This window comes from Haliotis cracherodii, unplaced genomic scaffold (genome assembly GCF_022045235.1).
Source record: "Haliotis cracherodii isolate W230 unplaced genomic scaffold, xgHalCrac1.p SCAF_13, whole genome shotgun sequence".
NCBI lineage: Eukaryota > Metazoa > Mollusca > Gastropoda > Lepetellida > Haliotidae > Haliotis > Haliotis cracherodii.
This window is the reverse complement of record NW_027266268.1, coordinates 33,581,247-33,597,611: the sequence shown is the minus strand read 5'-3', so window position 1 is coordinate 33,597,611 and position 16,365 is coordinate 33,581,247. Positions and strand designations below refer to the sequence as shown.

The following is a 16,365-nucleotide window of genomic DNA, read 5'->3' as shown; positions in this document are numbered from 1 at the left end:
GGGCGAGTGGTGACGAATGAGATTAGCACATACAGTTCGTCCGCTGCTACAACACACACCGAGCGATCGAGAGATGTTTGTGTTACAGCCAATGTATGAAATGATTTAAATTTTCAGTGATGCAATTTAAGAAAATGCCAAAATATTTCAGTCATTTTACCAAAAAAATCCATGTATAATATTATGATAAATTATGGGGAAATCTTATTCTCATTTCATCACCGAGTGACTAAAAATGATAGGTTTAAAAGAAAACGTCCATGTATATATTTATATTATTTGGCTTCTAATCCAATCATAATTAGTATATGGTGATGTTTTTAAGCCCTTTTGAACTTCTTACTAACGTCAGTCAATATGACGAAATAATAATTGTAAAATGATTGAATTGAAACTGAGATAGAAACCCGGTCCTCGGCGGGACGAGCCAACGCTTAAACTAAACCTCTTGGCTACGTTGCTGCTCCCTTTGTTATTAGGAAAGCAACTTATAAGATCCATGCCTTTAATAATATCACATAACGAAGCTGCAGGCGTAATATTTGTTTCAATCTTGTTTATTCTTCAAACAAACGAAGTATGACCTATTTGAAGTCGGCGAAGAAAATGAAGCTAATTTGGTGCCGTTATGGCCAGTAGATAATGAGTGAGTGAGTTGGGTTTAACACCGCTTTTAACAATATTCCAGTTATATCACGGCGTGTCAGCTTAGTGTGGGAAGCGAAGTGATGCAGGTCTCGGACGTTTACAACTTCGGTGAAACCCACGAGCACGGGTATGGTGCTGACAAATCTAGAAACATAATCGGGGCGAACCGGGATTCGAACCCACTATCATATGTTTCTGGAGTGCTCAAGGGACGCAACTCTGCACAGCGAATCGCGGCGCCTTAGACGACTGGGCCATCCGTGCCAGAGCACGAACTTCAAATTAGCTCTGATTATGGCCATTGAATTGTCAACGCCAAAAACGTGTTCCTGGGTTTAAAAGGGTAAATGCCCACTGTGAATTACACTACTACAACTGGTAAAAGACACTATAGCTGGTAAATGATAAAACAGTTGCAAATGATACGACTGCAGCTGGTGAATGACACACACACTCGTACACACACACACACACACACACACACACACACACACACACACACTAAGTGTTAAGTTAAGACTAACGAGTGTTTTCCTCTGTTGCAGGTATCTAGTGGTATAGTGTGTCCTCTTAGCTACACAATGGACGGGGGCTGGCATCAGAAGTACCTGGAGACCCTGTCGGAAGGAATCAAGTACCTATGGACAAGCGGTCACTTCAGCGACGCCAGTATTGTGGTGCAGAACAAACGCTTCCGATGTCACCGAGCGGTCCTGTCCGCCATGTCACCTCATTTCGACGCAACCTTCTCATCGGGCATGCGCGATAACCCCGACGGAACCTTGACCTTGCTGAACATCGACGTCACGACCTTCGACAGCGTCTTGATCTTCATGTACACCGGTCGTGATGTAGTATGCCAGGAAAACGCCGAGAGTTTGCTTCGTGCTGCGACGACGCTCCAAGTCAAAGGTTTGATTGACAGGTGCGAGGAGTTCCTGTGTGAGAACCTCACCAAGGAGAACTCCATACGCATGTGGCGGTTAGGTCGCACCCATAACTGCCAGGACCTGGAGGAAACAGCATGGCCATTGATTCTGGACAATTTCCTAGACTTGACAAAGACGGAAGACTTCAACGATCTATCGGTCGACGAACTGGCAGCAATAATCAAAGATGACGACTTGGTGGTCTCAAATGAGGAAATGGTATGCGAGGCTGTTTTCAAGTGGATCGCAGTGGACTCAGACAACAGGAATATGCATTTAGCTTCTATCATCGAACATCTCCGTCTTCCCCTGGTCAGTCCTGAGTATCTTCTCAACATCAGCACCTCCCAGGGCCTGCTTCGTGACGACATGGTGTGCCGTGTGATGTTGGAGGAGGCAAAGAGGTACCACATGCTGCCCGCACGTCGTCAGGAGTTTACGTCCAAGAGGGCTGTCTTCAGGAACAGCTTTGATCCGGAAGAGGTTCTAGTTGTCCTTACTGGAGGCTCCACACAGACAAAGCCTACTGACGTCCTCTGCTACAGCTTCAAACAGTTCAAGTGGTTCTTCCTTGCTCCACTACCGTACGACCCAGGTGTAGAATTTGCAGCATGCACTTACGCCAGTAATATTTACATTTCCGGAGGGAGCCGGAAATGGCCGAAGTTGTTCAAGTATAATAGCGAGAGTAACGACTGGCGGGAGTGTGAGCAGATGGCGCAAGGTCGGTCCCGACACGGGATGGTGGCGGTTCGGGACTGTCTGTATGTTATCGGTGGATACAATAGGAACCTCCCCGCCGGAAACAAGGTCATTTCTTCCATCGAGAAGTACAGCATTAACACAGGGAAATGGTCCAGTGCCGGCGAACTGCCCGTTCCGGTTGAGATGGTATCAGCTTCTGTGATTGGTGAAAAGATCTTTTGCTTCGGAGGCGCTCAGAGGAACAACCGGAACACACCAGCGATACAGTGTTTCGACACTCGGATAGGCCAGTCCTCCCATTTCGCTGATCTTCCATTTGCTTGTCGTCTGACTCGTACAGTTGTCTGTGACGACTGTCTCTTCATCATCACCACCGACGGCGACGTCATAGAGTTCTCAGAAGACAGCGGGTGTCGTACGATTGGGAAGATTGAAAACTTCGGCCGAGTTCACTTCGGAGGAATTCAGTACCGAGGTAATGTCATCCTTCTCGGAGGTAAAAGAAGAAACGACAAAGCTTGCGATACCATGCTGAGCTTTGACCCGCTTAAAGCTGGTGCGGAAACCCTCCCAGATAAACTTCCGTTTCCGAATGTCATCGACGCATGCGTGAAGTCTATCATCAATGGCCACCATCTGAGACAAGAGTACATCCCGCGCACCAAGTCTCAGCTAAACAGTGTCAGCTAATTCAGTATTGACATTTCACAGCATCGTTTTGTAAAGATGGAAGATACAGAATCAGATTCATCACTGCATGCTTCAGCAAAAACGTTGTCATTGTCCGAATATGACCGGTAAAAGAAGGCCTTTGTCAGGCAATTTCCCCATATCGGCTACCTAAACTGTTATGATGATTATTGAAAATAAATACCATAGCATGTCTTCAATAGCATGTGATGCCCAAATGCTCTCTTTGTCGTTACCACTAACTATATCACAATATTTATCACAGGACTGGTCTCCTGAATTTAGTTGAATGTTAATATGCTATTCACATGGGGCCCCATGCGAGAATTGAAACGTGTTTACCATTATTTATTTCTAATTTATTTATTTGTATATAGAAGTATGTGAGTGAAAAGAAGTGTGACAGTTAAAACCTAGTATCTGAACTCTGTACATAATATAAATCTTGATAAATAAAATTACTCATTAAGTAAAGCAAAGTCACCTGTTGTTTATACCCTGGCCACAAGACCCGTGAGGATCCGGTTTAGAATTGGTGTTCAGCAGTCCATTCTTGCCTTTAGAGGCGAATGTGCTTGTCGTAAGAGTCGAAACCATGACTACCGTATCAAATACATCACCATCACAAAACCTTTTCTTGTTTGTTTCATTTTTAGCCACCATCAAACTTTGGGGTATACTTTCCTTTTCCTGGTAGCTTAGTATGTAGGTGTGTCGCTGATTTCAGTGTATGAATACACAATGCCATTTAGAAAGTGGTCAAATGTAACTAATGTTATATTTGGGATAACGCTTCCTTAGTAAAGTACAGATTCTAGTACTTTTTGGGGTTAAGTCCCGGCCATGGCAGCCGTGCCAATTTACACATTTCAGAGGGGTACTCAAAGTACGTGACCTAGACTACCAGTTGTCGGACTTTCATTTTTGTGGAAGCCTCGGTGGCTGAGTGGGTTAGATCGCTGACTTTGTGTGCTGGCGATTAGGTGCCTCACCCTGGCAGGTGTGGGTTTCGAATCCCGGACGGGACTCAACCCCAAAAAGTACTAGAATCTGTACTTTACTAAGGAAGAGTTATCCCAAATATAACATTAGTTAGATTTCAGTGTACACACTCATGTATAAAATGGATTGGATTGGTTCACTGGGTTTCGTGGGGTGATTGCAGCGGGTAAAACATTGCCCCGGTCACACTCAGCAATATGCCAGCTACATGACGGTGGCCTGTGTATATTTTGAGTTTGGACCAGACAAACTAGTGATTGATATCATGAGCAAAGTCACACGCCGTCGGGATAGGATGGAGTGCAACCAACAACGCCGTACCTGACCTCCCGCCCCACGACATCCCCTCTTAGGACAATCATACCACGAAAACAAATAATATCGCTTGATCTCACCCATGCGATGCTTCCCGTGAGAGCCATTTTTGGATGATAAACAAATGTCAACAATTTCTATATGAACTGCAACCAACTATATGAACTGCAATAAAATCGTTAAAACATCTAATAAAACACATATTCAAAATTGATGATACAGACCAGTTTCTCTAAGATATCGGAAAATCAGAGTAAAAAAAAAGTGGTAAAACAATTTCAAAAACCTACATTAACAAACAATTGTGCAGCTCCAGCGAGGGCGACAGGTGTTCGCAAATCTGGCTTGCATGACTTCAACTAAAGGCAGACAGACATATTGTTTATTTAACTCTAACCTTAGCTACAGTCAGGATGGTAGACATAATGTGGAAAACAGACGGGCCGCTCCATACAGGGTTATAGGAGACTGAGAAAAGTAAACTATATATGTTTAAAGTAAGACGAGTTCTATGAATGACCAACTTCTTTATAACAATTAGTGCGACGTTTCGGTGTTAGGTGTTAGGATCTACACCGAAACGTCGCACTAATTGTAATACAGAAGTTGTGCATCCATAGAACTCGTCTTACTTCATCACACCAACTTCTAAATGCCACTGGACCAGAAAATTCAGTGATTGATATCATGAGCATCGGTCCATGGAATTAGGATACGATGGCATGCATCAACCAAGTAAGCGAGCCTGACCACCCGATCCCGTTAGTCGCCTCTTAAGACAAGTATATTCGTCTTTTACATGGGTTTCAGAAGATCTATTCTACCCCGGATCTACACGGGTAATGAGGTTTTAATAGGAGGTCGTTGGAAATTATTGACGTCTGAAGAAGACTGTGAGAATCTAACGTCTGAGTTCCCCTGTGTCATAGTAATCCCAGGTCTTAGTCACGTCACGTCTATCATTCGTATGCACTTTGCACCAGGGACAAGAATAATTGCCAGTAGCGCCACCTAGCGCCACATAGGCCACCTCCACATTGTTGAAATCATTTTCATGTCTGATGGAAAAAGAATGTCAATGCCAGTACCCCTGCAACCCACTTGGATATGACCCACAGTTACAATATCATTGATGTCATTAAACATAGGATAAAGACAGGATTTTAAACTAACTATGGTAATCTTCTTTACATTGTACAATGGCAAGGGTATTTAAATTTAAAGATGATAGTGTCTTGCCAGGCTCGATAATGTGGAATGTAAAGATGATAAAATTAGAAATCCTACTAACTTTGGTGCCATCCCCGCCAATATTAACACACACCTTATCTACGTCAGGATTATGTTTGATATGCTGTGCTACCTTCTTCCTCAGGTCATCCTTAAAGCTAAGCATTGCTCCCGGCACATTACCTGGCACACGTTGAATGACTACAGAAGACGACGATCTCATTACGTGCCCCTACCACTGTGTGAGTTCTTGGTAATTCTCTTTGAATTTGGGAAATGTCGTGATATGCTGAGTTTTTACGCCAAAACAATCCAAAACATTGACAAGAGAGCGCAGCTTTAGATTTTCAGATTCTGGCAAGTTGGAATAATGTTTTGGAGTTGACACCGGTAAACTGACTAAACTGTTTTGTGAACCGCTGGTGGTTGTTGTAGGTGTTAAACCGAATTCCTGAAGAAACGACAGAGTTTTATCAGACTTAGCTGCGTGAAGAGGTGTAGGCCCTTGACCAGAGAGCGTGTGCCAAACTTCTTGGCAGTGTGATTCCTGCTCTTCTCTATCGCCTAAAATCTCAGTAACTGTAGCGTTACCATCCCCTTGAACACACAGTAGCTCACTTGAAAATACAGAAAACAGTGTTTTTCACCCATAAAAAGTTCCCTTTTTCTGCCAGATTTATATTCACTTTTCACTTTGGAGGACACTGAGCCACAAACACGTCCAGTGTGTGTTTCCATCATGTCTGTCTGACGTAACTGCATGTGCTTTAGTTGAGTATTTACAATGGCCATGTATGGCAGATTACCATAGCGACATTTTGCAGTATGGAGCTGTTTCAGAAATTTATGAGTAACAAACAAAAATATAGCAATTTTGTCAGCCCGTTCTAAATGTTTCTTATTCAGAAACGGACTGACCTCCCAAGCCCAAGACTGAAAGTGTGGTGTTTTAAATCCCGTATTATCAAGTTTCACTGCCCCTATCAAACAATATAAATTACGTAAACGCGACCCCATCTGGCGATATCCCCAAGGCGTGATATAAATGTATACAGTCCAGTCGTAATACATCTTTTGTTCGGTATGATGAGGTTGTTTTTATTTATTTCTTCTTGATAAGGTTGGGGATGGTCTTACTTATATTACATCTACATATTGCTTACAGTTGTCAGAGGAAAATGATAAAGAGTCCTTGAACTTCAAGTTCTGTGCATACGTAAGGTTGTCAGACATTTTGTACAAACAATTTAAGGTTATATACACTGTGGAAAAACTATATACACTAAAAACAAAAGCCATGAGTTATTATGAGTTCATTTTCACTTTGCAAACTGTACTGTCTCGACGGGGGTCTTCACGAGATGCACACGACCATCACGGACCACCCAGGTGGAAGTCATACTCACACGTGGCCAGGCCCTCACAGGGAAGTCCACACACGTTCCCTCTCTGTGGAGGTTGACATGATACCACCAGCGGTCGGATAGAAAATTCTTGGTAAAATCAGCTTGCTGGAGATGCACCTCGCCATCAGAATGATACACAGACCTAAACACGTCCAAAGGACACGGTACAGAATACCTGACTTCCCAGGTTTTCAGGCGTGCCTGGAATCCTCTCTCTACATCTTGAAAAATGCAGATATCAGCTGTGGACAGGCATCTGGTTGGTGGAAAGACTGAATCAAATGACTCGGCAGATGATGTTCAGGCTCCCAGGGGCAGTCCTCTATTGAGTACCCCTGCCATTGCACAAGCTAGAGTACACAATGAAAACAAAATATGAACTATTGAACATGTCAATGACTTACATTGATGTTAGCCAATACCATTTCATTTGCAAATACATATTTGTTTAGATCATATCAGTTCCGTACAACGTCTAAAACTATATTTGGTTGTATTGCAAACCTTATGATCCTAGCCTGAATATAAAGCCTTAAAAGTGACTGCTGTATCCATAAAAAACGTTTCATCAGTAACATATTTCACAACTAGTATTGTTTTCGTTGATGATGGGAAAGAAATTGTTGCTTTACTCAACCATCAACAATCTTGCAGTCATATTCGCGTCGAAACTGAGTCTAGAGGATAATTAATGAGGCAATAAAACCGTGACGCTCTGAAAGCATTCAGTCAAATGCCACACAAAGACCGCCTTCATTACTTATTTCCTTTTTGTATACATTATAGTTATACTAGGGCGACAGGTGTTCGCAAATCTGGCTTGCATGACTTCAACTAAAGGCAGACAGACAGATTGTTTAATTTACTCTAATCTTAGCTACAGTCAGGATGGTAGACATAATGTGGAAAACAGACGGGCCGCTCGAATATCACAGAGATCATCGCAATTATTAATTACCTAGTGGCATTTTTTAATCAGAGTGGCATCGTCACTACTTCCCGGGTTTGTGTATATCGCTCTCCTTCATCACCCGTGAGGTGGCCCAGTCGTCTAAGGCGCCGCGATTATGTGTTGCAGAGTTGCGTCCCTTGGACACGCCAGAAACCTTTGATTGTGGGTTCGAATCCCGGTTCGCCCCGATTATGTTTCTAGGTTTGTCAGCACAATGCCAGTGCTCGTGGGTTTCACCGAAGTGGTATACGTCTGAGACCTGCATCACTTCGGGCTTTCCTCCCACATTAAGCTGATACGCCGTGATATAACTGGAATACTGTTAGCAGCGGCGTTAAACCCAACTCACTCACTCACTCATCACCCGTGAATACCTATAGCAGAGACGCGTGTCTATCAAGTGAGGTTATGATTTGTTTGTTTGCTGTTTTACGCCGCACTCATCAATATTCCAGCTATATGACGGCTGCCTGAAAATAATCGAGTCTGGACCAGAAAATCCAGTGATTGATATCATGAGCATCGGTCCACGGAATTAGGATACGATGGCATGCATCAACCAAGTCAGCGAGCCTGACCACCCGATCCCGTTAGTCGCCTCTTAAGACAAGTATATTCGTCTTTTACATGGGTTGCAGAAGATCTATTCTACCCCGGATGTACATGGGTAGTGAGGTTATTAAAGGAGGCCGTTGGAAATTATTGACGTCTGAAGAACACTGTGAGAACCTAACAATTGTCTGACAGTAGGGCTGTTGACCACGAAAGTGTAATTAAGTCTACTATTTTCCACGTTTTCACTAAACCAAATGGTTCCTCTATTGTTTAATATCTAATAGTATTGGTAATTGTACCTTTCAAAAGAGCTTTTCATTTGATAGCAAGGTTACATATAATAGTAAAATCTTAACACCATTCCTGAACTGATGAAGGGTACTGAGCTTGATCAGTCTCATAAAAGTCAGATCTTAGTTCTCTCCACCGCTACACAAAGAACCGAGGACATCCCATTTCAGGTCACGCTAGAACGACCTTTCATCCGACCAATCAGAGCGTTGCTTACAAGATCGCAAAAGTGAAAGTCCGAACGTGTTTTCTAATCAGGAAACCTGTGTTCATCACTTCCAGTTTGAGTCTTAACACCAATCGAGACAGTGGAAGCATTTGACATCACCACCATCAGAGAAGGCAAGAACAGTCTCATCAGCTGGAAAGGTTACGACCTGCGTGTTCTGGGATGCCAAGGGCGTCATCAAGACGTTAGATCTTCCCCAAAACCTTAAAATAAACGGGACATATTATGCTGCACATTTGAGGCGATTACGGGATGAAAGTAACGATACCTGATGTAGGAAGCTGAGAAAAGGTGTGCTCTTCCACGAGGACATTGCATCAGTGCACAAATCAGTGATTGTCATCGCTACAAGCCACGAATGTGGTATTGAACTGCTTTAGAACCCGTCTTATTCTACTGTTCTGGCTCCGTCAGACTTCCATCTGTTTCCGAATCTCTAGCCAGAACCCATTTCGATTTGAACGATGACGTCGTGACAGCTGTGGAGAACTTTTTGGACAGCGAAGAAGAAAGAAGAGAAGGACTTCGGTGAAACAGAAATACCTGTTACTAACCATGTAACCATGTGCATCTTATGTGTGAACAACACCAAAGCAGTGCCGCGACATAGCGACCCATGCACTGACTCACGGTTTAAAGTCCAATCAAGATGTTAGTCATGTTTACAATCCCTTAAACACCTCTGTTTAAAAGAAAAGCCTTGGAGAACAAATCATACCCACCCAGCAAGGACACGTTTGCTGAACCTTGGAAGATGGTTGACATCGATTACTCGAAATCTATCCTGGACATATATTCCGGTTTACCCGAAGAGGAGGAAGCACAATACAGAAAGAGACGAAATGGCAAGGTAACCCCACCGGAATATGTAGAGTATGTCTCACATAGCCTTCCTCGCAATGCACAACTTCTGGGTCTTATGTCCACATGCCATCGGGATGTTGTGACGAGAGATCAGATGAAACCTAAAAATCTGGACCGTCAAGAATACACAGGACATTTCACTGAAGGAAAGGCTAGTGGTATCAGTAGGAAATCGGACATCTTGAGGCATGGAATCAAGAAGACAAGGAGAAGCCTTGAAGGAAAGGTAAGGAAGAGAAGTTCGACTTCAAATATTCAAGATGCTGTCCCCACAAAGATGTCCGGGATGGAGACGACCCAACAAAGATGAAGCGAAACAGACATTCGTGTCCACGTGAGGTGGAAGCGAATACATCCAGTGTGTACGGCAAGATGGCTACGCCCTTTGTACACGAGATGACAACGGGGACAATAGCCGTTTCCCCAAAACTATGACGACAGCATAGAAAAGAGTAAATCCGCATTAAGAAACTTGTGACTATACCACAAGACTGAATTTATGACTACAAGCATTGTTTAATGGCTACATCTGCATGTATTTTGACATTGTCCAGCTATCATGTGCATCGGCTTAAAGTTTGTGTAACTCAGCACTCAGCGATAATGTGACTGCGTGATGTATGTATTCTAACGAGCTTTGAATCTATGTGTGTTTGTAACTATATGCTACTGTTTGGATCTTCATAGGCTTGTGTGTATCACTTCTAAATGCCTTCACATGCTTGCTCTTTGACAATGCCATTCATATTTAACTAAGTTATGTTATGTGAATAAAATCCAGAATATGAGCAGAATCGTGTTTGTTGAGTTCTAGTCAGACTTGGAAGACAAGTAGAGAATGAGTGAGATAATTTGCATGCTTTAATCTGCAATATAGATGTTATAGTGGTCTGTGCATGATTGAGTGTTGACCAGAAACAAACAGTGACTGGAAACAAGTAACGATCCACTACAGGGCAATGATGACGCCAGCTAATTCTAATTTTGACCCTAACGGGGTATACGGGAGGGCCTGAGATTTTAACCCTTAAAAAAGTGTCCCAGAAAATTCGGAAAAATAATAATTATGCTTCAGACTTTTGAAAAAAAAACATTGCCTGGAACAAAAATACATTGTTGTAAGATGGGTTTTAAAAAAACAGATTTAGACTCATGTATTTAGACTCATGTATTTAGGCTCATGATTTAAACATATCTAGTTTTGCAGCTGCAGCTGAAATATTATCCAGTCTCCATACAGAATCCCAGCCCAGAATATCAAATCGTCGGTCCCTTAACACATATTGCACCCTGAACTTGAAAACAATATTGTCGACGGGATAGCTTAATGTATGACGCGTGTGTTGCAGTTAAAAAACGAAGAAATGGCAACCGTAATTTAAGCTTCACAAACTATGGAATAGGAAGCTGAAAGTTATCAGCAAATTCACGGTGCTACACGCTGCCTCCTATGTTACATAGGGTAATCTAGTATAGCCACACATAAGGTAAACGACGGCTACATCTGGTATAGCTACACATAAGGTAAACGACGGCTACATCTAGATAGCTACACATAAGGTAAACAACGGCTACATCTGGTATAGCTACACATAAGGTAAACGACGGCTACATCTAGATAGCTACACATAAGGTAAACGACGGCTACATCTGGTATAGCCACACATAAGGTAAACGATGGCTACATCTAGTATAGCTACACGTAAGGTAAACGACGGCTACATCTAGTATAGTTACACGTAAGGTAAACGACGGCTACATCTAGTATAGCTACACATAAGGTAAACAACGGCTACATCTAGTATAGCTACACGTAAGGTAAACGACGGCTACATCTAGTATAGCTACACATAAGGTAAACGACGGCTACATCTAGTATAACTACACATAAGGTAAACGACGGCTACATCTGGTATAGCTACACGTAAGGTAAACGACGGCTACATATAGTAACGTTACGAATGACAAACGACGTCATGCATAGAGTAAATGATCATTACATCCAGTGTATTTGCATGAAATGAATTACAGCGACAGACAGTACAGAATTGCATGACTCTAGCGACCAATAAGTCCAGTATAGTGAGGCATGAAGCAAGACACGGGAAGCTGTGCATGAAGTAAATGACCGCTATATTCGCTGTAGTTACATATGAACTTCATCATTGCGTGAACCCATTCCGTCCATAATAGTTACCCTTAAACGTCATAAACACAACACCCCCGTAGTTACACATGGACGTTACAACAGTACACCCTCTGTAGTTACACATGGACTTTACACCACTACACCCTCTGTAGTTACACATGGACTTTATAACACTACACCCTCTGTAGTTACACATGGACTTTACAACACTACACCCTCTGTAGTTACACATGGACTTTACAACACTACACCCTCTGTAGTTACACATGGACTTTAAAACACTACACCCTCTGTAGTTACACATGGACTTTACAACCACTACACCCTCTGTAGTTACACATGGACGTTACAACCACTCCATCCTCTGTAGTTACACATGGACTTTACACCACTACATCCTCTGTAGTTACACATGGTCTTTACAACACTACATCCTCTGTAGTTAAACATGAACTTTACAACCACGACACCCTCTGTAGTAACACATGGACTTTACAACACTGCACCCTCTGTAGTTACACATGGACTTTACAACACTACACCCTCTGTAGTTACGCATGGTCTTTACAACACTACATCCTCTGTAGTTAAACATGAACTTTACAACCACGACACCCTCTGTAGTAACACATGGACTTGACAACACTACACCCTCTGTAGTTACACATGGACTTTACAACACTACACCCTCTGTAGTTACACATGGACTTTACACCACTACACCCTCTGTAGTTACACATGGACTTTACAACCACTACATCCTCTGTAGTTACACATGGACTTTACAACCACGACACCCTCTGTAGTTACACATGGACTTTACACCACTACATCCTCTGTAGTAACACATGGACTTTACAACCACTACACCCTCTGTAGTTACACATGGACTTTACAACCACGACACCCTCTGTAGTTACACATGGACTTTACACCACTACATCCTCTGTAGTTACACATGGTCTTTACAACACTACATCCTCTGTAGTTACACATGAACTTTACAACCACGACACCCTCTGTAGTTACCACATGGACTTTACAACCACTACATCCTCTGTAGTAACACATGGACTTTACAACCACTACACTCTCTGTAGTTACACATGAACTTTACAACACTACACCCCCGTAGTTACACATGGACTTTACACCACTACACCCTCTGTAGTTACACATGGACTTTACAACACTACACCCTCTGTAGTTACACATGGACTTTACAACACTACACCCTCTTTAGTTACACATGGACTTTACAACACTACACCCTCTGTAGTTACACGTGGACTATACAACCACTACACCCTCTGTAGTTACACATGAACTTTACAACACTACACCCTCTGTAGTTACACATGGACTTTATAACACTACACCCTCTGTAGTTACACATGGACTTTACAACCACGACACCCTCTGTAGTTACACATGAACTTTACAACCACTACACCCTCTGTAGTTACACGTGGACTTTACAACCACTACACCCTCTGTAGTTACACGTGGACTTTACAACACTACACCCTCTGTAGTAACACATGGACTTGACAACACTACACCCTCTGTAGTTACACATGGACTTTACAACACTACACCCTCTGTAGTTACACATGGACTTTACACCACTACACCCTCTGTAGTTACACATGGACTTTACAACCACTACATCCTCTGTAGTTACACATGGACTTTACAACCACGACACCCTCTGTAGTTACACATGGACTTTACACCACTACATCCTCTGTAGTAACACATGGACTTTACAACCACTACACCCTCTGTAGTTACACATGGACTTTACAACCACGACACCCTCTGTAGTTACACATGGACTTTACACCACTACATCCTCTGTAGTTACACATGGTCTTTACAACACTACATCCTCTGTAGTTACACATGAACTTTACAACCACGACACCCTCTGTAGTTACCACATGGACTTTACAACCACTACATCCTCTGTAGTAACACATGGACTTTACAACCACTACACTCTCTGTAGTTACACATGAACTTTACAACACTACACCCCCGTAGTTACACATGGACTTTACACCACTACACCCTCTGTAGTTACACATGGACTTTACAACACTACACCCTCTGTAGTTACACATGGACTTTACAACACTACACCCTCTGTAGTTACACATGGACTTTACAACACTACACCCTCTGTAGTTACACGTGGACTTTACAACCACTACACCCTCTGTAGTTACACATGAACTTTACAACACTACACCCTCTGTAGTTACACATGGACTTTATAACACTACACCCTCTGTAGTTACACATGGACTTTACAACCACTACACCCTCTGTAGTTACACATGAACTTTACAACCACTACACCCTCTGTAGTTACACGTGGACTTTACAACCACTACACCCTCTGTAGTTACACGTGGACTTTACAACACTACACCCTCTGTAGTAACACATGGACTTTACAACACTACACCCTCTGTAGTTACACATGAACTTTACAACCACTACACCCTCTGTAGTTACACATGAACTTTACAACCACTACACCCTCTGTAGTTACACGTGGACTTTACAACACTACACCCTCTGTAGTTACACGTGGACTTTATAACACTACACCCTCTGTAGTTACACATGGACTTTACAACACTACACCCTCTGTAGTTACACATGGACTTTATAACACTACACCCTCTGTAGTTACACATGGACTTTACAACCACGACACCCTCTGTAGTTACACATGAACTTTACAACCACTACACCCTCTGTAGTTACACATGGACTTTATAACACTACACCCTCTGTAGTTACACATGGACTTTACAACACTACACCCTCTGTAGTTACACATGGACTTTACAACCACGACACCCTCTGTAGTTACACATGAACTTTACAACCACTACACCCTCTGTAGTTACACATGGACTTTACAACACTACACCCTCTGTAGTTACACATGGACTTTACAACACTACACCCTCTGTAGTTACACATGAACTTTACAACCACTACACCCTCTGTAGTTACACATGGACTTTATAACACTACACCCTCTGTAGTTACACATGGACTTTACAACACTACACCCTCTGTAGTTACACATGAACTTTACAACCACTACACCCTCTGTAGTTACACGTGGACTTTACAACACTACACCCTCTGTAGTTACACATGGACTTTATAACACTACACCCTCTGTAGTTACACATGGACTTTACAACCACGACACCCTCTGTAGTTACACATGAACTTTACAACCACTACACCCTCTGTAGTAACACATGGACTTTACAACACTACACCCTCTGTAGTTACACATGGACTTTACAACACTACATCCTCTGTAGTTACACATGGACTTTACAACACTACATCCTCTGTAGTTACACATGGACTTTACACCACTACACCCTCTGTAGTTACACATGAACTTTACAACCACTACACCCTCTGTAGTTACACATGGACTTTACACCACTACACCCTCTGTAGTTACACATGGACTTTACAACACTACACTCTCTGTAGTTACACATGGACTTTACAACACTACACCCTCTGTAGTTACACATGGACTTTATAACCACTACACCCTCTGTAGTAACACGTGGACTTTACAACACTACACCCTCTGTAGTTACACATGGACTTTACACCACTACATCCTCTGTAGCTACACATGAACTTTACAATCGCAACACCCTCAGTAGTTACAATTTATGTATACAATGAGCGGAAATAAGCTGCCTCGTGATATAAAGATGTATTTCTCACTGCAGTCTTTCATATCACAGCTGAAGATATATCCATTCAGAGTAGGCAACTCTGGATAGCTCCTCCAAACTTGCACGTGCGCCACGTGCAGGATAATGAAAAGTGTACAGCATTACTATTATTTTTTATTAAATTACTGTTTTTATAAGCGACGACTTGGAGACAGCCAAAACGCCGAGACACAAGTATTCATTGCTTGGAAGTTGGTGGTGTGCGTTGTATACGTGTGTGTGTCCTCCACGCTTAATAGGAATATATTTAAATTAAAAACAACGACCATTTGAAACGTTTGTTAAGGAGTACAGGTGAGTCCCAAATACAGCGCCTTCAGACATGACTGTAGCTCTTTGAAGTCATTATTCACCCCCTTCCCAGGATTGCTTGTTGCAGTGTCTTGTCATCAAAGTTGCTAACCTTTATAATTATCTAAGATATGTGTATATATAATGGGGGATGCTGTAATATATTATAACGAAAATGATTATCCTTATCAACTTCGATTTTATCATCCCGTATGAAATAGTGTCTTTTGAATGTTTTGTCACTCTACCAATTTTATTTATGGTACTTTTACAACACTGAGACTACGGTATCACCTGGCCGTTTTCAGCCAAACA

At 42.4% G+C, this 16,365-nt stretch overlaps 1 protein-coding gene across 1 annotated transcript; it reads left to right on the top strand.

The window, feature by feature from the left end:
• Positions 1–1,229: 1,229 nt before the first annotated feature.
• On the top strand, positions 1,230–2,972 carry LOC139459210 (kelch-like protein 24). Its single transcript, XM_071240664.1, has one exon. It carries the CDS (start codon positions 1,230–1,232, stop codon positions 2,970–2,972), a length of 1,743 nt encoding a protein of 580 aa, XP_071096765.1.
• The last annotated feature ends 13,393 nt before the right edge of the window (positions 2,973–16,365 follow it).

Excerpts from the sequence above, each read along its gene's own strand:
- LOC139459210 (XM_071240664.1), top strand. The coding sequence starts at position 1,230 with ATGGACGGGGGCTGGCATCAGAAGTACCTGGAGACCCTGTCGGAAGGA.